Raw genomic sequence first — 26,999 nt, 5'->3', positions numbered from 1 at the left:
TTTGGGCTTATCTACAATTTTGGAGACTCCATTTTTTTGGCATTTCTATTAAAACAGTGACTTGAATTTTGTGATCAGAATATAAGAATATGGTGTTTGCAGCTGACTTCAAAAAATAACCAGCAATAAAGATTTGGCATCCTGTAAGTATGAATTTGTTTAATTCTGCTGAAACCTTGAATCAGTTGCCAGTCTTGGTGGCAAGAAAGAGTGTTGGCATCGAACAGCAAAACTGGAGGAAAAGACTGAATAAATTTCACTGAGAGCAAAGCATTTGTGTAAATGAAGCATAACAATTCATACTTTAATGACCTAATAGAAAATGAAGACGAGAATATCTACATGGATTTATCAGTATATCAAAATACCATGAAATTTAAAACTGGTTAACAAATTTTGATTTTAAAAAAGATTGTGTCTAAATGTGAACCTGAAAAAAAATATAAGATTCCATGTATAATTTATAGTCTATTTGTTCATCAGTAGTTGTTAAATATTTGTTACTCCAAATTTCTAAAGCTTAACGCTCCCAATTTATTTACTCTAGTATGAGATTCAGTATACAAAAAAGTTGCATATAATTCATTAACTCTTTAGGGGAATGAGGCAACTGAGAGCAACCTCTGCTTTAACATGTAGCTGAATATACACGGGAAATTAATGTTTTACCCAGTAATAAAGGCCATTGTTGAGGTCAAATCGCTCTCTCTTAGGTGGACTAGTTGCCTATGCCTTGGAATTTAGCCACCTCCTCAAAAGAACACCAGAAATATTTTCATACTACATAAATCAGTATTTCTGAATCCCAGATGAATGAAGCTTCCAATTAAATACTAATTAGCATAATATTTAAACACTTTGTAATCAGATTGAAAAACAAATCAAACTCACTTACAACAGGCCCTTTTGGAGATTTGCTGGGGGTGAAATTCTTGTCCCAGAGATGAAAAAATAACATTACAACTCACTGAAATATTTAAACACAAGGAAAATGAACTTGAAAAGAAGATATTCCTAACTTTACTGCAACCTACAGATATATTTTATCCTTACCTCTGGAATCTGTTCTTCTTTAGAAGACGTACTATGTATCTGAAAAGATCTGTTGAAAAATAAGATTTAGGACTGAGATTTAATATTAAGATAACTTCATCAGTATGACTTTGTATTAGGCCATTTTTCCCATTTGATCACTTTCCAGGAACTGGATTTTACTGGCAAGGCCAGTATTTAACAACTAAGTACACTCAAAAAGTTGGTAGCAAGCTGCCTCCTTGAACTGCTGTGCTCCTTCTCATGAAGGTACTTCCAGAGCACCATTTGGTATGGTATTCCAGAATGTAGATCCACTGACAAGGAAGGGCAAGTAATATATGTCCATGTGTGGATGGTGTGACTTGAACAGGAACATGCAGTTGACTGAATGCTCATGTACCCCTGCCTTTATCCTGGTCTGTCATATGCATTATTGCAGTGTATTTTCAAGATTGTACACATCGGCAATTTGACAAGCTATCATGTGGCAGTCAGGTACATGGGATCCAAGGTGAGCTGGCTCAATGGATTCAGTCAGATTGGCATTAGAAGGCACTGGACAGACAGACTTTCTGACTGAAGGTCTGTGACAGCGGAGTACTACAGAAACCAATGCTCAGACTCTTGTTGTTTACAAAGTATAATAATGATATGAAGGTGAATGTAGGAGGAATGATTAATAAGTTTACAGATGTGATTGTGCTGGAGAACGTGCAGAGTAGATTTGCCAGGATTTTGCCTGGATTGGTGGACTGAGGTAAGAGGAGAAAATGGATAGCTGGGATGGTTTCCCAAGGAGTGGAAGTGGCTGAGGTTGGGACATATTATTATAAGAGACACAGATGGTCAGAATCTTTTTCCCTGTGGTTAGAATATCAAATGCAAACAGACAGGTTTAAGGTGAGAGGAAGCAGTTCTAAGGGAATATAGGAAGGGACAATTAAGGGGAAATTTTTTTTATCAGCCACAGAGAATAGTTGATATCTTGAACTTACTGCCAGAGAAGCTGTTAAGCAATTTTATATTCTATGTACAACTATCAATTAAAAGTTGAGTTTTGCTCATCATGCCTAAACATGCTCTTTTAAAGTTTATATGATGTCTTTGGTACAAAACAAGATCTAAATATTTCTCAGGAGATGAAAGGTTGGGAGTGGTATAAAGAGGAAGAAGTTCAATCACTATTTGGAACTAAGATGGAAAGGAAGTGATCAAAAGGATTGTTGGAAAAATACATTTTTGACAAGTAAACAAATAGAACATTAAAAAAATTCCAGGTCCAATGCAGAAAATCCTTAATTTCAAAATGTAACAACTGAAGGTTCTACCATTAATATCACCGACCTGACTATGTATCCCAGCCCAGGATTGCTCAAAGTGGAAGAGCTTTCAGGATGGCATTGGGAAACTCATACCATGCCTCAGAAACACACAGAAGTCCTGAGTAAACGGCGAAAGAAACGGATTACCTCGCAAACTACCCACCCACCTTTCCGTCACGCATTTCCTGCATCATCTGCAGTTTCACAATGAGCTCTTCAGTTACCTCAGAGTCCATAAAACTGAAGTGAAAGCAAATCATATTCAATCCCACAGGATTGTCCAAGGAGAAGGAGGAGGATTTGACTCATAATACCTTTCACTGTTCATCAAGTATGACTGAAGGGAACACTCAGTTCACTATGTTGAGTGAAAAGCAGATTTATATAAAATGTCTAAGAAAAATTTAACTATTATTTAACTATTATACGGAAAATAATTTAAATAAGGTACCTCTTTGACTGAAGATGTGACAGATCAATAGCTGTATCAGGGTAATTAATTTCTGCATTTTCTTCTTCACTTTGATTTTCCTCAATATTTTGAGTTTCAACAGAACCTTGCAAATCAGTTTCCTCTAGTTGAGTGTCTGATTCACCTTCAGCATTGTCCTCGTGACCCTCTGCATCTCCTTGCATCTCTTCACATTGGTTTTCAGCTTCAGTACCAGTCTTGTTATCTTCATCACTACTGCTTTCACCGTTGTCTGACTCAGCTTAATATAAAAACAAACATAAATTTAGTTGTTTAATAACTGAAAACCCACACAGAGAAACTAAAACAAGAAAATATATTTTCTCTATGTATAACAAATAATCTGCAAAAAAAAAAGGAAACATTATTTACCACAGGTTAGTTGCATAATATTCTGAAGTTCTTCAGTGTCCTGGTAAAGCAGTAATACAGTACCTATAATAAGTATTCACCACCAACCCCCCTGGAAGTTTTCATGTTTCATTGTTTTACAACGCTGAATCACAGTGGATTTAATTTGGCTTTTTTTCAATAGAAAAAGACTCGTGTCAAAATGAAAATAAATCTCTACAAAGTAATCTAAATTATTCACAAATATAAACACAAAATAATTGATTGAATAAGTATTCACCCCCTTCAAGTCAGTATTTAGTAAATGCACAATTATAGCCTCCAGTCGGTTTGGGTAGGTCTCTATCAGCTCTGCACATCTAGACACCGCAATCTTTCTCCATTCTTCTTTATAAAATTGCTCAAGCTCTATCAGATTTCAAGGGGATTGTGAAAGAACAGCTATTTTCAAGTACAGCTACAAATTCTCAATTGGATTGAGGTCAGGGCTCTGACTTAGCCACTCCAGGACATTAACTTTGTTTTTAAACCATTCCTGTGTATCTTTTGCTTTATGCTTGGGGTCATTGTCCTGCTGGAAAACAAATCTTCTCCCAAGTGGCAGTTCTCTTGCAGACTGCATCAGGTTTTCCTCCCGTATTTTGCTGCTTTCATTTTACCCTCTACCTTCACAAGCCTTCCAGGGCCTGCTGCAGTGAAGCATCCCCACAGCATGATGCAGCCACCACCATGCTTCACAGTAGGGATGTTTTTGAAGATGTGCGGTGTTTGGCTTACGCCAAACATAATGTTTAGTCTGATGGTCAAAAAGCTCAATTTTGGCTTCATCAGACCATAGAACCTTCTTCCAGCCGACTTCAGAGTCTCCCACGTGCTTTCTGGCAAACTCTCACACAGATTTTCACATGAGTTTTTTCAACAGTGGCTTTCTCTTTGCCACTCTCCCATAAAGCTGTGACTGGTGAAGCACCCGGGTAACAGTTGTTGTATGCACAGTCTCTCCCATCTCAGTCACTGAAGCTTGTACCTCCTCCAGAATTGTCACAGGTCTCTTGGTGGCCTCCCTCACTAGTCTCCTTCTTGCATTGTCACTCAGTTTTTGAGGACGGCCAGCCTCCAGGCAGATTTACAGCTGCGCCATATTCTTTCCATTTCTTGATGATTGATTTAACTGTACTCCAAGGGATATTCAGTGACTTAGAAATATTTTTATCCACCTCCTGACTTGTGCTTTTCAATGAACTTTTTGCAGAGTTGTTTGGAGTGTTCTTTTGTCTTCACGGTGTAGTTTTGGCCAGGATATTGACTCACCAGCTGCTGGACCTTGCAGATGCAAGTGTATTTTTACTACAACCAACTGAAACACCTTGATTGCACACAGGACTCCAAAAACAGATTTCCATTTAACTAATTATGTGACTTCTGAAACCAATTGGCTGCACCAGTGATGATTTGGTGTGTCATATTAAAGGAAGGGGAGTGAATATTTATGCACTCAATTATTTTGTGTTTTATATTTGTATTAACTTAGGTCATTTTGTAAGGATCTATTTTCACTTTGACATGAAAGAGTCTCCTGCTGATCAGTGTCAAAAAAGCCAAATTAAATCTGTGATTCATTGTTGTAAAACAATAAAGCATGAGATCTTCCAAGTACTTTTTATAGACACTCTTTTTTTTCTTGCTTTGGGACTGTTAACAGGGAACCTTGAAATATTCTCAAAAAGCTTTAAGTATTCCTACTTCCCTTTAATTAAAACATGGGAACTAGCAAATGAAGGTGATTCTGATTCCGATTATTCTCTGCAGGTTTCTTTCAGCCTGTATAGCAAACCATGATAAAACACTTACTCCAAGTATCTGGAAAGACTGGATGGATGACAACAATAGAACCTTTATGGTAGCCATGGTGTAAAACAAATGTACAGGTCACCAAATTGTTAAATAGAGACAAAAGAGACTGAAAGTGTTGGAATCTGGAACAACAACAATCTGCTGTAGGACAGAGCAACAATCAGCATCTGTGGGGGGGGGATGGTGATGTCTTGGATCAGTCCTGCAAAAATTCACAACTGATGCAGGGATTTGATTTGAAATATCAACAATTCCTTTTCTCCTCACAAGTACTGCTTCACCTGCTAAGTTCCTCCACTGCATTGTTATTGATCAAGTGTTAAAACTTATGTGGCTCAACCAATACTGGTTTGTCCTGCAGTACAAGCTAGTCGAGGTAAGACAGGTCCAAGGCTGTTTCATTTTGAGTAAGTTCTTCATAGAAAATGCTTTTATCTTACAGCAGGGTTAACAAATAGATATCATAGCTCTGTGTTGATTAGTCTTATACTCTTAACTTTCATAATAAATCCCCAGAGTTGAGGCTTCAATCTCCACTAGTGCTCTTTTCATTATATTTGGAAATTACAATTTTTAATGAAAATTTTCAGCATTGATTCTTTCAACAATTTACACCTGGTGTACTTAACTATAGAAAGTTCTTAACTTTCAAAGGTTACCTTTCTAACAGAGATTTAAATGTGTACTGGACAATGGGGACCCATTGGGGCACCCTTTGAGAGAAGGGTAGTGCAGTCTGATGTGAACAGAATGAACATTACATTTTCCTGAATGCTATTGGTATTGCTTTGCTTTGGAAATTGAAGAAGAAAACCTCAGTTTATTCAAGAAGAACAACGCGTAGCATGGCAAATATAGCTCCTCCTCGTTTAACGAAGGACACTTTTGATGGCATCATTTCTGGTTGATCTGCCAAGGCTCCTTTGTCTCTTCCTCTCTCCTCCTTCTGTGCCTGTTGTTGTCATTCTGGAGATGTGCATGCCTCTCCTCCTCTGTATCTTCTTCTCTCATCTTTTTTGTCCTCTTTGATCCTGGAGTTATGCGGCCCTGGCCACATCCGATTCTTGTTCTCTCCCTCTCCTTGCCTCTTCCCGACGACATTTGGTGTCATCTCTAGCCCATAAGGTCCCCCTTCTCTTTCCACGTGGCATAATTAGGCTGACCATATTTTTTTTTACCCTAATGCTGGATAGAAGATATGAAGCAGTAACACCAAAGCCTCCAGGATGCTGATTATTCTTGATGATGTGGTTGGCGGTCTCCTAAATGAACATGATATAGTCACCGCTGTCCTTTGACTGTAGCAAAAGGTTTGATGGGTGTCTCGTAGTATGTCATTACAATGAGATTTAATTATCTCTAATTGATGGGTGGCAGCTATATCTGTCCAAGCCCTGCACATGCTGATGGTGATTAGCAGAATGTGACCACTTGAAATAGAGCTGCCCTGCCCTTTTGCTCCGGTTGGTGTTGCTGCTGTGAGCATCCTGAGTTGCTTCTGAGGCTGGCCGTGCGCATGTGTCGTGGTGTCGCGTCGCGGTTTCCATCATGGCTAACATTGGCTCTCGGGTGAAAGCAGGGATGTTGATTTTGGCAAGTGAGCAATTTTATACTAATATATAACCCTGAACTTTGCCTGCATTCTGTAATTTAGCACATTTTAATAATAGTGCCAAAAATAGTGCCGCTGTAATGCACCGTTTGTGCTAAGTAGAGGTCACAAACAGACAAACAGAACTTGAGAGTTTTAGTTGACTTCCCTGTCAACACCAAGACCATTCTTAATGAGGGAAGCCCATCTTCAAGGGCATTAAATACCACGCCCTTCTATGATAAACATCACTCAGAAGTATGAAAAAGCTCAGCTGTAAAGGTCAATCAAATGAATTTGCTCTAAGGAGTTTCATGAATGTTTATTTTACCTTTGCCAAGAATGTGTGTAAAACCAAATGGACAATAGGTTAGCACCACTTGTTGGTTGTGGAGCAATAAAACACATGAAAACAGAGAGCTACTTAAAACAAATATGCCTTTACTTTATATTGCAATATCCTTTCTTCTGTCAACAGATGCCTTGTCACTATGGAGAACTCTTCAAAAATCTTTGTATATGAATGTAAACTGCTGGGGTGCTGCATCTGTGTAGCTTCCTCACCACACCATTCATCCAGGGTTCAACCCTAATCTCCTGGAAATTTGTGTCAAGTCATACATTCTCCCTGTGACCATGTGGATTATTCTCATTTGCTCTAGTTTCCTCCCACATCCCAAAGATCAGTTGGCCACTGTAGCTGGGGGTGGGTTAGGAGAAGAGTGTACAATTGATGGATAAACGAGGGAGAATAGATTACAGTAAAATCAGAGACAGAATGAGACTGACAGGATTCCTCTGAGAACCAGTGTCGACTTAGTCTCCTGCTATGTCAAGATATTATGTGTTGTCTCCCCTCTTTTCCCAAAAGAAACTAGATTTAATAGAGAAACCTTAAAGTTCCTTTACAATCAAAATATTAGATAAATATAACTTTAAGTTGGAACAAAGCTGCATTGGGCAAGCACTCTCTCTGGTAATTCTTCAGAACCTACTGTAATCTATTGAGTTTCGTGCATTACCTAAAGGAACAGTATCCTCAGAATAGATGTCAGAGGTGCTGCTGGTTACTGTCTCCATGTCTTCATCCTGCACTTTCACCTTCCTCTCACCTACGTGCCTCCAAACGCATTGCTCATCAACCTAGGTACAAGTAAACCACAAAATCTTTGTAACTAGGTGGAGAAATAGTAATGGTAGTGCTAAATTTATAAGTCAAAATGCAAGCTTCTACAAAGTAGGATGAATTTCTCTTGTATTGGCAGCAGTTAATAAGTAGCAAACAAACTGTTGGAACTCTGACATCCTGACAAAAGTGGAATAAATTTGATCTCTTTTTGCTGATTGTTAAGGGGCCAAGACAGGATTTTAACCCAATCCTATCAGAGATGGACTCCCACAATAAAACTGCCTCTACTTTCCTTTACTGAAATACTAGGAATGGAGAAGTCATTAACTGACAGTACGTCCTGTAGCGATGTCTATCCCCTAACCACCAATAACATTCTCTCTGTCTGTCTCACTCTAAAACTGAACCAGACTGTTCAATGGTGAGCCAAATCAAGATCCATCTCTGTAACAATGCTCACTCTGCCCCCTTTTCAGCTAGCAAGACCTAAATCTATACTTCTGTTATCTCCTGGCTTTCAATCCTCCTTGCCATTAAACATTACCCACCCAACGTCATTTTTCCACAAGACTCCTCATGACTTGCTGGCCTTTATCAACTCATGGTTAAGCAACAGCTCAGTTCTGACTTTGGTGTTAAACTGATCCATTGTTCCTCACCCCTTTATATCTCTGTAATCTCCTCCAAGTCAAAACTCTTCAAGATATCTGGACACATTTAATTTCAGATTCCCAGATGTACTGAAATACAGCCCTTCAACAAATCCCTCAAATTCTGTAATTCCTTTCTCAAATCTCTCCACCCTTCACCCCCTTTATCTTCCTTAAAAATAACCTTTACAAACCATCTCATTGACCAATAATATCTCCTTTTTCAGGCTAGGCTCCTGTGAAGTGCCTTGAGGCTTTTGTGCTGTTTCAAAGGAGGGAAATTAACAGTTGAAACTAATTTGGTACTTGTATTATGGTTTTACTTGAGAAAGGCACTTGGATTCCTGTGGTGGGAAATCACTGCATGCAATTCTAGATACCATCATTAAATTACGGAAATACTAAGGCCAATAAAAAATAATTACAAAGGAAATTCAAAACATTTCAAACTGGATAATGGTTCATTAAAATACAGTAAAACAAACTTGCAAATGGCGAAGCTGTATTACATAAACAGAAAGGCAAAAATTTAAACCAACTAATGAACTACTTCTACACAGTACTTAAAGAATTAGAGAAGATTGGTCTCTTTTAAAGTTAGTGTTGACTTACTCTGCACACTAAAGAATCTCTACTCCCCCCATTTCAAATAATATAATTTAAAGACAGCAGGTCAGATAGCACCAGTGGAAAGAGAAACAGCTAAAATTTCAGGTCAAAGAACCAGGAAGGAAAGATAATAAGTTTGAAATTGCAGAAAAACTGGGTGAAGGATAGTCAGGATAAGGGAAATCTGGATTAAGGATAGGGTGAGCCCTAGGTAGACTTGGGAATAAGTTTTAGAGGTCAGTGTGTCAATGGGCTAATAAGGGACACTCGAGAGCAAAAAAATGAAACAAAAGCTGACAGAGAGTAAGAATGCAAACAAAGGACAGTGAACAGGCGCAAAATGCAGAACCACAGGACAGGCTCACTGGATCAAAACTGAGATTAAAAACTGACCTAATACCAAATATGGACAATTTCAAACACAACTGGTAATTCTGATACAGACAGAAATAAGGTCAAGTTACTCAAAAAATTGCAATATTCAACATTTGATCCTGTAGATTATGTTTTCAGGTGGATGATGAGATGCTGTTCCTCAGGTTTACTTTGAGCATCATTGCAACAGGTCAGGCTGAGAATGGGATGGAAAATTAGAAGGCACTAGGGCACTCCAAACTGGCCCTGCAGGTAGAACACAGGCGCTGTGCAAAGCCGTTATCCAGTCTGTTTTGAACAGCCCTCACCTCAAAGCATTTGTCGCATCTTTGTTTCCTCTAACTGCCCTCATGAATTCACTGACTAGACAAGTCAGAGTAAACAGCATGGGAAGAGGTCCTTTGGCCCAACTGGTCCATACTGACCAAAGTACCCTCCCTGTCAGCACAAAGGCCTGTGATCAGTCCATAACCCTCCTAGTCCTTCCCCTCCTTGTAGCTATCCAAATGCCTCTTAAATGTTGCTTCTGGCAGTTCATTCTAGGCATTCCCTACCCTCTGTGTAAAGAACACAATTCTCAGGCCTCCCTCTCTTCCCTTTTGTTTGTAAGTCTACACCCATGAGTTTTAGACTGCCCAACACTGGGGAAAAGACTGTGACTGTCTATCCTACCTGTCAGGATTTTATAAACTTCCATGAGGCCATCTTTCATTCTGTGCTCCAAAGAATAAAGATCCAGTGTGGCCAACCTCTCCTTATAATTCAGGCCATTTAGCCCTGGCAGCATCCTTATGAATTTCTTCTGCACTCCCTCCAACTTGACAATGCCTTTCTTATAACAGGGTAACCAAAACCGTACATAATACACCAACTGCTTTCTCACCAACTGCAGTACTGCAACATTAGATCCCCACCACTAACCTCACTGCCCTGAATGATGAACACCAGCATGCTGAGATTACTACTGCTTACCTCCACAGGAATTCTGACCTTACCCATTAGATACTTCCTTTGTCCTAACCATACTGAGCAATTTAAAACTAACTTGTTTCTTCTCTTTTCCAATTCTGATAAAGGATCTTCAACCTGAAACATTGATAGCTTCTCTTTCCACTGATGCTGCCTGAACTGTTGGGTGCTACCAGCAATTTTTGTTTTTATTCCTTGTGGTTGTCAAAGGTAGTTAGGAGAACTACTATACGTATTTGATTTTATAATTTTTTTGTTTTGTCTCAAATTACTAGGAAGTATCAGTATACTACCTTAAATAGAAAGCCAAATCCCATCATAAGGTAAGAAGGTGGGAGGTAGTTCTTTTTACCTGCAAATACAAAAGGTAAAAAATATCAGACTTGCACCATTTGAGGTCAAGAAATAATGAAACAAGACCGCAAAACACTGGAGATAATAAAGTTTACCCAGGCTTTGTCTTTAGATAAGAAACACGAGAGTTTCTGCAGGTGCTGAAAATCCAGAACAACAATCACAAAATACTAGAGGAACTCAGCAGGTCAGGCAGCATCTACGGAATGGAATAAAGACTAAAAAAGGACTCCCCACTTACTCCTTCCGAGATGCTGCCTGGTCTGTTGAGTTTTAAGCAGCATTTTGTGTTTGTCTGCCTTCAGATAGCTACCAGAAAAAGGGATGCATTTTATGAAATATCTCCTTTTATTAAGCTTAAGATTTAGGTGTACAAATATGACTTGGAGCTTAAGAATTCTGTGGCAACTCAACTACTGAAAACTTAAAATAAATATTCACATTACATTATGATCAAAAAAGTCTAATTATCAATAAGTTAACAAGTGCCTTACCTCTGATCATGAAACTTCCCGTGGTCAGGTACTCTCCTGTAGGCGCTGTTTTCGACACCTAAAGGTTGAAAAACGACCCTTTAACATAGTCCAAAATGAAGATTATGATCCATTATCCAATACTACTACTGATTGCTGAAGATCCCTTTATGGCTATGGTTACCAAACACAGCCAAACAATTCTGTGCAAATGGCAGACACAGGAAGAAATCAAGGTAAAGTATTTTTAATGCATCTTCTGGTGTCCAAACATTCACAGTACAGCAGGATACTGTACACATAATTTGTGCCAGAAAATATAGTACAGCACTGATAGAAACATAGAAAACCTACAGCACAATACAGGCCCTTCGGCCCACTAAATTGTGCCAAACATGTCCCTATCTTAGAAATTACTAGGCTTACTCATAGCCCTCTATTTTTCTAAGCTCCATGTACCTATCCAAAAGTCTCTTAAAAGACTCTATTTATCCGCCTCCACCACTGTTGCTGGCAGCCCAATCTGTGCACTCACCACTCTGAGTGAAAAAACACCCCTGACATCTCCTCTGTACTTACTCCCCAGCACCTTAAACCTGTGTCCTCTAGTGGCAACCAGTTCAGCCCTGGGAAAAAGCCTCTGCCTAACCACACTATCAATGCCTCTCATCATCTTATACACCTCTATCAGGTCACCTCTCATACTCTGTCGATCCAAGGAGAAAAGGCCAAGTTCACTCAACTCATTCTCATAAGGCATGCTCTCCAAACCAGGCAACATCCTTGTAAATCTCCTCTGCACCCTTTCTATAGTTTCCACATCCTTCCTGTAGAGAGGCGACCAGAACTGAGCACAGTACTCCAAGTGGGGTCTGATCAGGGTCTTACCTCTGATTACCTCTCGGCTCCTAAATTAATTTCCACAATTGATGAAGGCCAATACACCATACGCCTTCTTAACCACAGTCAACCTGCGCAGTTGCTTTGAGTGTCTTATGGACTCAGACCCCAAGATCCCTCTGATCCTTCACACTGTCAAGAGTCTTACCATTAATACTATATTCTGCCATTGTATTTGACCTACCAAAATGAACCACTTCACACTTATCTGGGTTGAACTCCATCTGCCACTTACCAGTCCAGTTTTGCATCCTATCGATGTCCCTCTGTAACCTCTGACAGCCCTCCACACTATCCACAACACCTCCAACCTTTGTGTCATCAGCAAACTTACTAACCCATCCCTCCACTTCCTCATCCAGGTCATTTATAAAAATTACGAAGATAAAGGGTTCCAGAATAGATTCCTGAGGCACACCACTGGTCACCAACCTCCATGCAGAATATGACCTGTCTACAACCACTCTCTGCCTTTTGTGGGCAAGCCAGTTATGAATCCCCTTGGATCCCATACCTCCTTACTTTCTCAATAAACCTTGCATGGGGTACCTTATCAAATGCCTTGCTGAAATCCGTATTCATTACATCTACTGCTCTTCCTTCATCAATGTGTTTAGTCACATCCCCAAAAAATTCCATCAGGCTCATAAGGCACGACCTGCCCTTGACAAAGCCATGCTGACTATTCCTCATACTATACCTCTCCAAATGTTTGTAAATCCTGCCTCTCAGGATCTTCTCCATCAACTTACCAACCACTGAGCCAAACTCACCGGTCTATAATTTCCTGGGCTATCTCTACTCCTTTTCTTGAATAAAGGAACAACATCCACAACTCTCCAATCCTTCGGTATCTCTCCCATCCCCATTGATGATGCAAAGCTCATCGCCAGAGGCTCAGCAATCTCCTCCCTCGCCTCCCACAGTAGCCTGGGGTACATCTCATCTGGTCCCGGCGACTTATCTACCTTGATACTTTCCAAAAGCTCCAGCACATCCACTTTCTTAATATCTACATGCTCAAGCTTTTCAGTCTGCTGCAAGTCATCACTACAAAAATACCAAGATCCTTTTCCATAGTGAATACTGAAGTAAAGTATTCATTAAGTACCTCTGCTATTTCCTCCGGTTCCATACACATTTTCCCACTGTCACACTTGATTGGTCCTATTCTTTCACGTCTTATACTCTTGCTCTTCACATACTTGTAGAATGCCTTGGGGTTTTTCTTAATCCTGCCCTTCTCATGGCCCCTTCTGGCTCTCCTAATTTCCTTAAGCTCCTTCCTGTTGGCCTTATAATCTTCTAGATCTCTAACATTACCTAACTCTCTGAACCTTTTGTAAGCTTTTCTTTTCTTCTTGACCAGATTTATTACAGCCTTTGTACACCACGGTTCCTGTACCCAACCATAACTTCCCTGTCTCACTGGAACGTACCATGCAGAACTCCACACAAATATCCCCTGAATATTTGCCACATTTCTTCCTGAGAACATCTCTTTCCAATTTCCTGCCTGATAGCCTCATAATTCCTCTTACTTCAATTAAATGTTTTTCTAATTTGTCTGTTCCTATCTCTCTCCAATACTATAGTAAAGGAGATAGAATTATGATCACTATCTCCAAAATGCTCTCCCACTGAGAGATCTGACACCTGATCAGGTTCATTTCCCAATACCCTGCCTATAACTCCTTTCTATCACTTCCTCACTCTCCTTGACCAGGCAAAAGCTCCAGTTCCCTAACTCAGTCCCTAAGGAGCTGCAGCTCCACACACTGGGTGCAGATATGGCCATCCAGGAGACTGGGAGACTCCAGGACCTCCCACATCTGACACCAAGCACAGAAAACCAGCCTCACACACATAATACTTCCTTTCCACAATTAAAACAGGTAAACCTACCTCACCTTGTCCTGTTACCACCTAAGCCTGTTTGAGCCAAAGCCCTATCACTCTGCCTCCCTCTCACTCTGCAGCCCGCTGGATATGGCAGTCTTCTTTTTAAACCTTTCCTGCTCTACTGGCTGATTTCCCATGCCTGCGCCGTATTGCCTCTCTTTTACCCCAAGTGGTAAACTTGCCTTTATTCTAGAAATCCTTAGCCGTTTACCCGCAGCCTTCTTGCTCCGAATCAAAAACTGCTGAAGATTTCTTGGCTTTTTAAACCCTTCCCGTTCTACAGGCTGACATCACACGCCTGCGCAGTATTGCCTTTCTTTTACCCCAAGTAGTAAAACTGCCTTCACTCCGGAAATCCTTGGCTGTTTACCTGCAACCTTCTTGCTCTGATGGAATAAAAACTAAAGCAAAATACTGAAAAATGTTTTTTTTTATGGGAACCTAGAGCATAAACAGAATAAACTGTAGATTTTTATGTTCATTCTCTGAGTCACAAAGTGGTAGATGAATTGGTTATTGTCCCATTAATTTCAAAAGGTAGATGCCCCTTCTGTCAGATCACCATCCTGATAATGAAAACAAAAATCTGCCCACAACACTTACAGTAATGTGCAAGTCATAGTTCATCGTTTGGTCTCAGCTTGATGACCCATTCCAGAGACTTTTTAAAAAATCTAATGTCACACACTAGCGATCTGCTGCACTTTTGAAGGCATAATCTTTCAGATGAGACATTAGCCCAGAACCCCATTTTCAGATGACACTAAGATCATAATATGGAGAAGACCAGGGGAGATTTCTCTGAATAAAATTTCCCTCCTACCCTCAAACAATAATGCTGTGCAGAATATCTGTCTGTTTATTTCTCTGTGTCCACATTGTCTGATACATTTCCTGGATTGCACCAGTGACTACACTTCAAACATTTCTCTTTGCCCTTTTGGGACGCCCTGAAAGATGCTACACGAGGGCACAGCCTCGGAATGGAAGGACACCCCTTTAGAACAGAGATGAGAAGGGATCTCTTTAACCAAAAGTTAGCGAATTTGAGGAATTTACTGCCACAGTTGTCTGTGGAGGCCTGGTCATTGAGTATGTTTAAAGAGCAGATTGATAGTTTCTTAATTAGTACAGTCGTCAAAGGTTAGACAGAAGGCAGGAGAATGGGATTGAGAAGGATAATAAATGGGCCATGACAGAATGGTAGAGAAGATTCGATGGACAAAATGGCCTAAATCTACTCCTACAGTATCTCTTATGATGTCAGCAATCAAAGTATTAATTAGTGGTTCTAATGACAAAGAATGTTGAACATTCTTCTGTGTAACGCTGTAAAAGAAATACACGACAGATTACCTGATTATGATGGACCCACCAAGCACTAATAATTACTCGTGCATCCCAAGCAGCACTATAACAAATTGCCATTGTGCCTGCCTCCATTAATGTACGTGGAGGAACTGTCTCCCCTATAAATAAAGAATAAAGCTTATGTGAGGAAAGAATAAAATTAACAGCTATCCAATTTTACAGTGATGAAGGTAAACGAATTTACCCTTTTGGTTCTTGATGACACAGCTGGTAGCACCATGGAGATCCGCATGTACATATATGTCACCTGGAAAACAAAACTTTAACTATGACTGAAAGGTTAATATGTGAGCAACATTAAACTGGTGCTGCAACAAGTAATTCTGGTGCTCCGGGGTGAAGACAGCGCAAAATGTTTGGCATCGTGATAAACGGGTATGTGCTCTGAATGCTGATCCGGTATCTCAGTCACTGTGCCTCAAACTTACATTTAATTTCTTGAAGCCAAATGTATATTCTACAATTGAACAGATTTTCAGTCAAAAGCAGCACTAACAGAGTCCTATAGCTGAAAAATGTTCATTTCAAAGTGATTTAAAAATCAAAATGTGACTTGCTGCTTTGTTAAAAATTCTGTTCAGATTCCTATTTGAAATAGTGTTCAGTTAGCACACCAAATTTCAAGGTTAGTATACTTCAATACTGGATAAATTATAAATAAAATATTTTTAAAAGATAAATGGGATCCTGCATGATTATATGGTATGTCCAGATCAAGGGAGCACATTTTTAAAATAAAGTTATGTTATTTAAGTTTAAAGCTGGAAGTACTTTTTCCACACATTAGTCTAGAAGACATTTGGAATGTTCTTCCCTCAAAAAGTTATAACTCAAGTAAGCTTTTCAAGGCTAAGAATAAGATGTATTTATTATGTGTGGATCTTAGGAATATGAAGTCTCATTAGGCAGTTGGTAGATATGGGTCATAATCTAATTAGTCAAATGGCTGAATTGGCAACTGGCCAATTTAAAAACTAAGTAAATTCTACTGGATTTGTCAAACCAATAATTTGGTAGCAGTAGATTCAATTCCAGTAATCTAATAATAAAATACCAGTTGATTCATACTTGTTATCATTTTAACAAATGATTCCTAGATAATTGGTGACAGTTTGGTTAATTCAACCTCTGCACCAGTGGAAATAATTTCTCTGAAACCTGAGATCATTTGTTCCAACATCCCCTTACTTCATTCAATATCAAATGTCTTCTATGTTATAAAGCATCTTGGAATGGGTTACAATATAAAAACTGCAGGCTAAATGTAATTTCTTTTTGTTTTTGTCAAACCTGCATGGTGCCTTAATGGAAAAGGATGAAATATAAACTTGGAAAAATTACTCTAGAAAAATTTGTGCATTTCTGGTAATTCTTCAAGCTGTATAACAGCACCCAGAACATTGATGAAATCATCACTGATGTACTTAATGGCAATTTTTAATATGATCTCATATTTTTATGTGACTTTATAACAGCCACCAACTACTTGAACTGTATTTTAATTTAACAAAAGCATATGTTCTGTAAATCTAAGAAACAACAGATTACGGGGAAAAAAAGCAAGGTGAAACAAACCTGGTTTAAGATAGCGTTTGACAATTAACTCATTTTGTTGCTGGTCTCGACCTGCTATCACCAGATAGTTCTCACTACTGATAAACCATAAGAATTTCTCAAACCTAGAGAAGAAAAATGCAAGTTAGTAATAATGATGAACAATATTAAAATCATAAACTCTGATTGATGAACTGAAGAAAAGCTACATGGTAATGTAGCAGTTAGCACAATTACAGCACCAGCAATCATTGATCAGCGTTCTATCGCTGCTGCTGTCTGTAAAAAGTTAGTACAAAGCCATGTTGGTTTCTTCTGCAATTCAAAGATGTATCAAGGTTAGAGTAAGCAAATTGTGAGTATTCCACGTTGGCACCAGAAGCATGGTGTCACTTGCAGGCTGCCCAAACAGAACCTTTGCTGATTTGATTTGACACAAAATGATGCATTTCACAAATAAAGCACTTGTATCTCTCTTGTTCAGGCCTTCGTCACTTCCACCTTTCAGCTGCAGCTTCTTATATCATTCCCAAACTGGCCCCTCCCTCACCTGCCAGCAGTCATTATACACCTTCCGTCACCTTTTTTTAACTTTGGCTCTTCTGCTCTTTCTTTCCGATTCTGATGAATTCTGAATCATCAACTGTTTATTTCCCTCCATCAATGTTGTCAGACCCACTGAATTCCTCTAGCTCCTTTCTGTGTTGCGTCAAATATTTTATACTTCTGTTACGAAGGATGAACAACTCTGATGGGCAGAAGGGTGCAGGGTTGCCCATGTCCCCCTCCCCTGGGAGAATTACAAACCGTTACTGTTGCCAGGCTGCTAATGAGAGAGAAAGAGATGGAACAAAAACATACTTGGACTGGAACATTTGCTTCAGATAAGGGAGAGGTAACACCGGGAAAGAGAGACTTGTTGTTCCACCGTATTATGACTCCTGTAAGACTTATGGCTCCGGAGAAGGATTGTTTACTTGGTATCATTCTGTTCATTAAAATTCCTCAGTGGGCAGCCGGAGTGGGCTGGTTTGATGGACTAAACCATTCAAAACTGATTGACACCTGAGACACCGTGAGTAGGGATAAAAGTGAGGTCTGGGGAGACACCCCTCAGACGCACCAAGAGACACACTAGTGGGCACTGCTTAAGTATTGGAACCCACGAGAAAAATGTGGGACATCGGAGACAGAACGAAGGATCGGTCAATTTTAACTCACAGTGTTTATAGCGAGGCCGGTGGGGGCTTGTATGTGTGTCCACCCTCGCCTGGGTGACGAGTCCACCATAGAAGAAAGGTCTAGCTAAAGGACAGAGGGGTCATACCTGAATGGCCACAACAACACATCGACGGATCAAGAAAGTAAAGGAAGGTTTGAAGGACTGTAGCTGTCACTGTTTGCTCGCCCTCTCTCTCTCTCACTCTCTCTCTCTCTCTCTCTCCCCAACGATCAAAACACAAGAACCAACATCTACCTCAGCATGTATAAACTGAACTGAACTTTATATTCACATATGACAATTCATTATCCCCTAGACATCGACAGAGCTTGTTTATTATTGATTATTATTATACCCACACTTTTAGGTTTAGTATTGCTAACGTGTATTATCTGTATATTTGCATTGTTGATATTGATTTGTATATTTTACTAATAAACACTGTTTTGAAAATAGCACCAGACTCCAACGGACACTTCTATCTTTGCTGGTAAGACACCCAGTTATGGGGTACATAACAAATTGGGGCCTCGTCCGGGATTTGATACCAAATTGGGGGGGTCAGTGAATTGGGCTATAAGTCCATCATCTGTTCTGGTTGCGTGGGTAACCAGACGGGAAACCAGCAAAGATGGATGTAGACGAATTTATAGAAAACCTGACTTTGAAGGCGCTAGAGAGTGCCAAAAAGACGGACTTGGTGAATATTGTGAAGAGGTTAAATCTCACAGAGGTGAAGTCATCAATGAAAAAGTGGGAGATACAGCGGGCCATAGCCCAGTATTATATATCCGAGGATGTGTTCACGATGGGGGTATTGGAACTGATCCCTGAAAAGAAACCATTTGTTGGTGTGGTTCAGTTAGAGTTGGAAAAATTAAGGTTGGACGCGGAACAGAAGAAAAGGGAGTATGAGCTCCAGCTAAAGGAGTTAGAGGTGCAAAGGGAGTGGGAAAGAGCTGCTTGGGAGGCACAAAGGGAGACAGAGAAAGCCGAAAGGGAGATGGAGGAAAGGGAAAAGGAGAGAGATAGGCAGCATGCGCTGGACATGGAGAGGTTAAAGCAACAGGGAAAAGACCGAGGGGAAGGCTCAAGAGAGGAGAAGTTTAATGTTAGTAGGGAGTTTAGGTTAGTACCTCCGTTCGAGGAGACGGATGTTGATAGTTACTTCTTGCATTTTGAAAAGGTGGCAGTGAATCAGAAGTGGCCCAGAGATCAGTGGGTGGCATTGTTACAAAGTGCATTAAAAGGGAAGGCTCAAAGGGCATATGCAGCATTGTCCATGGACGAGTCTGAGGATTATGAGGAAATAAAGCAGGCTATCCTTCGGGCCTATGAGTTGGTACCTGAGGCATATAGACAAAAGTTCAGAGATTTAAAGAAACTGTGGAATCAGACGTATGCAGAGTTTGCCTATGAAAAGGGTGTGCTCTTGGATCGTTGGTGTGCAGCAGAAAAGGAGGAGGAGGAAAAGCAGGCTGGCAGGAAGGTTCCTGGCTTGACCTGTTATAATTGTGGAAAGTTTGGTCATATCTAAGTGCTTTGCTCCGAAGAAGGAGACAGGAAAAGGGAAAACAGCAGTCCCTACAGGGTGTATTGAGTTGATCAGCAAATCGACGAGGAAGGCAAAGGTAGATAGAGTATGATAGGAGCGTGAGAAATTTATTTCAGAAGGGACGGTGTCTGTGAAAGAAGGAGGGACCCCAGTTCCAGTGAGAATCTGGAGAGATACTGGGGCTGATCAGTCATTGATCCCAAGTAGGGTGCTAGATTTTGGTCCCGAGACTGGAGAGGTAGTTTTAAGAGGTATAGGAAAAGGGACAGAAGCTGTGCCTTTGCATGGGAACATTATAAATTGTGACCTGGTATCTGAACCAGTCGAAGTAGGGGTGCAGTCAGAATTACCGAGAGACGGCGTGGACGTCCTTCTTGGTAATGATTTAGTAGGTGGTAACGTGTGTGCAGCAGTGAAATTAACGAGCAAGCCTGTGAGGGCTGAGGACATGCCCCTGGATTCTATCCCGCATGCACGATCACTCGCAGCATGTCGAGAAAGGCGGCTGAGAAAGAGGACAGTTTAAATGAGTCCAGTGTTGATTTGGCTGAGACGTTTTTACCGACCCTGTACCAAGAGGGGTTAGGGGATGGTAAAGCGGAGAATAAAGGAGAGGAGGTAGACCTACCCTTAGCCAAGAGAGAATGTATAGAGGCACAGAGTAAAGATGAGAAACAGATAAGGCAGTTAGAAGGTCCAGGGTTGGACATGGATGATCTGTCTGGCTTGACAGAACTGTTTGAAGAAGTTGAAAAATGTAAATGTGTTCCCGATAATGATATAAGGGCAGTCCTAGATGAAAAGGATGCCGCTACCTTGAAGGAGTCTGCTGGGTTAGCAGATGAAGTTGTTTTAACCCGCAGGGTTGAGTTTACTCCGGATGGGAGTTGCCCAGAGAGTAACTGGGAGGATCAGGGGAACTTAGAATTTGAAAAAAGGACTGGTATGGAAAGCCTGGAAGAGGTAGATGTCCCGTTTGAGTGTGTTCAAGATGTGGATGCACATGGTACTGAATCTAGTATTGAAACTCAGGAAAAGCCTGAGGTATCTGATTTAGTTGAAAAGGAATGCAATCCTTTTGGGTCAGATGGACTTGGTTCAGTGAAGAAAGGGTTAACCTTGGTACCAGCGGAGAGTGAGAATTCTCAGTTGTTTGTGTTAGAATGTGTGTTAAAAGTTAGTGAGGAGATGAAAGGTGGTGATGTGAATATTATTGCAGGAGAAGGGAAAAGTATTGTTCCTAGACTATTGATTAAAGAAAATTTAAAGTCTGAATTGGTTTTAGAAGCAGTAACCAGGCTGAAGGAACAATGGCTTGTTAACAAGGTGCCTGTGAGTCAATTACAGTTTGTTTTGGAACTTAAAGGTAAATCACTTGCAGATGTTAAACTGAAAACTATTAGAATGAAGGGTCCTGAAGATAAAATTAATGACTTGCTTAAAAATAAAGAATTGTGCGTAAGTTCAGAAAATGGGCTAAGTTTGGAAAACATTGGTGATAACTCCTATGAAAGGAGTATGTGAAAGCCTGTTCCACACCCGTGAGCAAGCTAACCATGTGAGAGTTAAATGGAAAAGGGGCAAAGGTTGATCAAATGCCACATTGAATAATAGGATCTGGTTTTGAGGGAATTCGACAAAGCATGTAAATAATAAAGACAACACCATGGAAGATTGACTGTTAAGTTTAAAAGTAAAATAGAGATTAGTATCTGCACAAACTTTTGTAATGTACTATATTATAATCACACATGTATTAGTTCACATTTTGTAAAATATACACTTAAGCTAAGATCACAACCCTTTGGTATTCCTGGCTAACATGAAAAATAAAAATAGGAGATTATTAAATTGGAGTCTGATGCTACAAGAGTTTGATATTCAGATACAATATATTAAAGGAACAAGAGTTTGATATTCAGATACAATATATTAAGGAAGTGACAATGTAATCACTGACAGTTTATCTAGATCAGGCATGGGCAAACTACGGCCTGCGGGCCATATGCGGCCCGTTAAACTTTTTAATCCGGCCCGCAGAACTTCATGAAATTATATTAATAAACCTTGTTAACGTTTTTTCCCCGCAATTCTGGCGTCTTCCCAATAGATGACGCACTCTATATACATTGACCTTTGTTGAGGTGCACCGTATTACTCCACATTTGCGCTTTACTTTGTGACCTTGTGGCGACCCATTTCCTGGCACATCCGAACCGGCTCACAATTAGCCAGCGTTCCGGCTAAGGGAGATAGCCTGCGGGGATTTGCGAGCACAGAGCTCCGCATATTGGCGCGCTCTCACTGTTCTGTCATTGTGCGGGTCGTTGTTGAGTTTTGGCACAGGGGACAATTGAATAAGAAGGAGCAGGACAAGTAGACCTGCATCTCCTACCGTTTTTGAAATAAAGACAGTCAGGAGGAGAGTGATGATGATAATATCTTGAAGGATAACAGAATTTTCAGTGCTTTAAAATAATAACTGTTACTATTAAAAAAAGCTGTATTTTATTCATTTAATTTTCAGTGTTTTAGAAGACATTTCAATAAATAGCTAAATACCATGGGACTTCAAAGACAGATATTTTGTTGTAATGCATTTGTTCTTTTTCAATTGAAATTAAAGCACATGTTTTCTACATATCCCATGATATTTTATTTTCTCTTATGAGGTGTATTACCAAAATACTCCGTCCATCTGCTCCTGGTCCGGCCCCCCTGTCAAATTTTAGAACCCTTTGTGGCCCTCAAGTCAAAAAGTTTGCCCACCCCTGATCTAGATGCTAAGTGAAGGTATATCTGTATTGCTTTATAGTTAAGAACACTTCTGTATTTTTTTTTGCTAAACTCTGTAATCCTGTAAAATGCTGTACTAGTTAATTTTCCCCTTTGGTGAAAATTCCTAGAAGGATGGGGGTGTTACGAAGGATGAACAACTCTGATGGGCAGAAGGGTGCAGGGTTGCCCATGTCCCCCTCCCCTGGGAGAACTACAAACCGTTACTATTGCCAGGTTGCTAATGAGAGAGAAAGAGATGGAACAAAAACATACTTGGACTGGAACATTTGCTTCAGATAAGGGAGAGGTAACACCGGGAAGAGAGACTTGTTGTTCCACCATAATATGACTCCTGTAAGACTTATAGCTCCAGAGAAGGATTGTTTACTTGGTACCATTCTCTTCATTAAAATTCCTCAGTGGACAGCCGGAGTGGGCTGGTTTGATGGACTAAGCCATTCAAAACTGATTGACACCTGAGACACCGTGAGTAGGGATAAAAGTGAGGTCTGGGGAGACACCCCTCAGACGCACCAAGGGACACACTAGTGAGCACTGCTTAAGTATTGGAACCCACGAGAAAAATGTGGGACATCGGAGACAGAACGAAGGATCGGTCAATTTTAACTCACAGTGTTTATAGCGAGGCCGGTGGGGGCTTGTGTGTGTGTCCACCCTCGCCTGGGTGACGAGTCCACCATAGAAGAACGGTCTAGCTAAAGGACAGAGGGGTCATACCTGAATGGCCACAACAACACATCGACGGATCAAGAAAGTAAAGGAAGGTTTGAAGGACTGTAGCTGTCACTGTTTGCTCACCCTCTCTCTCTCTCTCTCCCTCCAACGGTTACAACAAAAGAATCAACAACTACCTCAGCCTGTATGAACTGAACAGAACTCTATAGTCACATATGACAATTCATTATCCCCTAGACATAGATAGAGCGTTTATTATTGATTATTATTATACCCACACTTTTAGGTTTAGTATTGCTAACGTGTATTATCTGTATATTTGCATTGTTGATATTGATTTGTATACGGGGTGCGTAACACTTCAGCATTAAAATGAATCACCTAAATTTATGTTTCAATGTCTGGAGTGTCCTAAACCTTCATACAAACACTAGAATATGTTCAAAAACTGGGAAAGCTTGATTGTTCAAATCCTCCTCCGAATTTGAAAAGAATACAGATTTAGGAAAACAATTAAAGAATTGGATTAAAGAAACACTGAAAATGTAATGGCTTCAAACAAATGACCTGTGAATGTATTATTTGTACTATATCCACTCCAAAAACCCACCTTGCTCCTTTGGCAGAGGTTTTACTATCCATTGTTTGATCAAGTTGTTATATTTATAAATGCAATTCTTACATGTAATTTCAATCTTATGCTCCACACAAAAAATACTGAAGAAGCCTTTGAAGAGATTTTTTTTTAATTTACTTTAAAAATTGCTAAGGAAATAATCTTCAAGGACATTTCTGATGCAGATCTATTACCAGATCAAGTTCACATTTCTCAGATTTACTCCAAAATGATAGGACAGAAACCTATGTGCTATGCTGTCTGTTATCATTTGCAAAATTATAATTGAAACCTAGATTCAACAGTTAGAGATTGGAGGAACAAAGAAATCAGTGCAAAATAGCACTCAGTTTGAGATGAAACGTAAATTACTGGTGGTCATGGTAGTCTGTGGCCACTTTAATCAAAGGTAGGACTTGGCTGTGGACCTGAATCTGAAACATATTTAGCTGCTTCAGACATTTTTTTTTTGCTAGGCTATCAATGTAGGGTAGTCAAGGATTGTACGGTTGATTTGTGATGCAGGATAGTTCATTATTTTTTTAAATTCCCATTCACCAGGCCATTTATCTGAATGTGGTCAGATGGTTATTAACCATGTGGGCTAAATACACTAAACTATACTTATTACTCCATATCAGCCAAATAAATAGTAATTCACGTGGTGTTAACTATTTTACCACCTTTACAGAAATTGGCTAAGCCAAAGCAATCCACGAAATTACAACAGATATTCATTGTTCCACAAACAAGAGAACATCTACAGATGCTGGAAATCCGAGTAACACACAGAAAATGCTGGAGGAACTCGACAGCCCAGGCAGCATCTATGGAAAAAGTACAGTCAACGTTTCAGGCCAAAACCCTTCAGTAGGACTGGAGAAAAAAAGCTGAGGAGTAGATTTAAAAGGTGGTGGCTCCTCACACTTCCTTCAAACAAAAGCCATGGACTCTCACATGGGTCCCAGATATGGCTGCCTGTTGGCTACAATGGTCCCACAGTTTTCCTATATTACATCGACAACTGCATTGCTGCTGCTGCTTCCTACACCTGTGCTGAGCTCGTCGACTTCATCCACTTTGCCTCCAACTTCCACCAGGCCCTCAAATTCACCTGGTCCATTTCCGACACCTCCCTTCTCTTTCTCGATGTCACTGTCGCTATCTCTGGAGACAGCTTATCCACCGATGTCTATTATAAACCCATGGACTCTCACAGCTAGCTAGACTACACTTTGTCCCACACTACTACTTGTAAAGACCTCATCCCCTATTCTCAATTCCTCAGTCTCCACCACATCTGCTCTCAAGGTGAGGCTTTTCATTATAGAACAAAGGAGATGTCCTTCTTTTCAAAGAAAGAGGCTTCCTTTCCTCCACCATCAACCTTGCCCTCAACCGCATCTCCTCCATTTCACGCATGTTTGCTCTTACCCCATCCTTCTGCCACCACACCAGGGATAGGGTTCCTCTTGTCTTCACCTACTACCCCACCAGCCTCCGCGTCTAATGCATAATTCTCTGCAATTTCCACCACTTGCAACAAGATCCCATTAGCAAGTACATTTTTCCCTCCGCCCCACCCCCCAACTTTCTGCTTTCTGCAGGGATCACTCCCTACACGATTCCCTTGTCCATTCATTCCTCCCCACTGATCTCCCACCTGGCACTTATCCTGTACCCTTGTAGAGACTCCCACAAGTGACTCCCATTGTCAACTGTGTCAAACCCCCTTCAGATTGTGCATTTGAGTAAGGTCACTCCTCATTCTTCCAAACTTCAAAGAATGCAAACCGAAATATTTAGTGTCTCTTGGTAGGACGCTTCTCAATCCAGCAATTAGCTTTTTAAAATACTTTGCTGCTGGATTCTAAAAATTTCCTCGGTCTATCACCAGCCCTCACCACTTGGCATACTCTCCTTTTCAATTTAACATTGTTCTTTACCTGAGACGGAGATGAGTGAAGTGAATTTAATTTTAAAGCTGGCTTTATTCCAGCATTTAAAATTGGTACTGAGGTACGGTGAAAAAGAAATCACATTATCCCCTATGTTTTCATTTTTGTTATTTTTTTCCCCATTCTTCAAATCCATAATAGGAAATGTGAAGGTCAGATAGTGATTTTGTGGCAAAACGTAATTGCAAACCTAGAACTTACTACTGCGTTAATCTAAACAAAAACTCCACAATGAAACATCCATCCTCATCTGACTCTGCCTAATTAACATTTCAAATTTGAATGTGCAAGTTAGGCTTTCTTCCTAAAGTAAATAAAAAAATCATTATCCTGAGCTAATTGTTTTAGTCAAGCTGATGATATTCCCAGACAGTATAAATAAAAACCACCAATTCTTACTCCAAACCATTTAAAAACTAAATTTTCAGAGTTTGAAATAAATGTTTGCAGACAAATTAGTCAAATTTAAAAAGATTGAGAAAGGTGGACAAACAAATAATATTACAGTTTACATTCCTTTATCAATCTAATTAGCATGTTCTGTATATTCAATACATACCACATAACCTACCAATACACTTTTCTTGCCTTCTGAATTGTAATAACAGTTTGGACTTCTTTTAATGTTTTTTTTGTCTTCTTTTCTGCTGATTTAAATGCCTAAAAAGAAACTCATTTTGAGTAAGTCTATTATAAATATAAAAATATTGGAATTAAAATTTAGAACAAATTTAAACTCTGTCTTATGGTCTAAGTTTCAGATTTCTAGTATTCACAGTATTTGGCTTTTGTATCAGTCAGCATTTGTTACAAGGAGATTCAAAATAATTGTATTTCATCAAAGCATCCAAAATGGAACAGTAAACCTGAAGATATATATAGAAACTCAAACCCAATTAACATTGCACCTGTTCCTGAGTCGGAGATTAGCCAAATTTTCATTAACATTAGCCAAACAGTCAAAAGAATGAAATTATCGGGCAAATTTGGACAGGTCAAAAGGTAAACAAACAACCCTAACTTTAGATTTTAAAAAAATGATCAGTACATGAAGTAAAATATATTTCTAACTTAATTTAAGTTTTCAAATATAAAACAATGGGGGAAAACCACATGGTCCTGAAATACTGGGAAAAGAAACTCAAAACTGAAATTATCACCAGACCATTCTCAAAAAACATCTCTTCATAACTGGTCCAGAGGCATTTAAAGCACAGAAAAAGTTCATTGACCTCTAATATCAAGTGATTAGTGAGTCAGTGA

The 26,999-nt window shown here is 39.8% G+C and overlaps 1 protein-coding gene across 2 annotated transcripts in view; it reads right to left on the bottom strand.

The window, feature by feature from the left end:
* The window catches only part of LOC132386930 (ribosome quality control complex subunit NEMF-like), an 88,775-nt gene that overhangs the window by 10,989 nt on the left and 50,787 nt on the right, over positions 1–26,999 (bottom strand). For both annotated transcript variants that reach the window (XM_059959294.1, XM_059959290.1), the window contains 9 exons: positions 26,308–26,396; positions 16,933–17,036; positions 15,542–15,604; positions 15,343–15,455; positions 11,206–11,263; positions 10,651–10,709; positions 7,648–7,768; positions 2,809–3,070; positions 1,054–1,102 (listed from right to left, as the gene is read on the bottom strand). In XM_059959294.1, the coding sequence (XP_059815277.1) occupies positions 1,054–1,102; positions 2,809–3,070; positions 7,648–7,768; positions 10,651–10,709; positions 11,206–11,263; positions 15,343–15,455; positions 15,542–15,604; positions 16,933–17,036; positions 26,308–26,396 (918 nt within the window). The remainder of the gene's footprint in view (positions 1–1,053; positions 1,103–2,808; positions 3,071–7,647; positions 7,769–10,650; positions 10,710–11,205; positions 11,264–15,342; positions 15,456–15,541; positions 15,605–16,932; positions 17,037–26,307; positions 26,397–26,999) is intronic.

Source organism: Hypanus sabinus, chromosome 2, assembly GCF_030144855.1.
Source record: "Hypanus sabinus isolate sHypSab1 chromosome 2, sHypSab1.hap1, whole genome shotgun sequence".
Classification (NCBI taxonomy): Eukaryota; Metazoa; Chordata; class Chondrichthyes; order Myliobatiformes; family Dasyatidae; genus Hypanus; species Hypanus sabinus.
The sequence above is the reverse complement of the archived record's forward strand: the minus strand, read 5'-3'. Positions and strand labels throughout refer to the sequence as shown.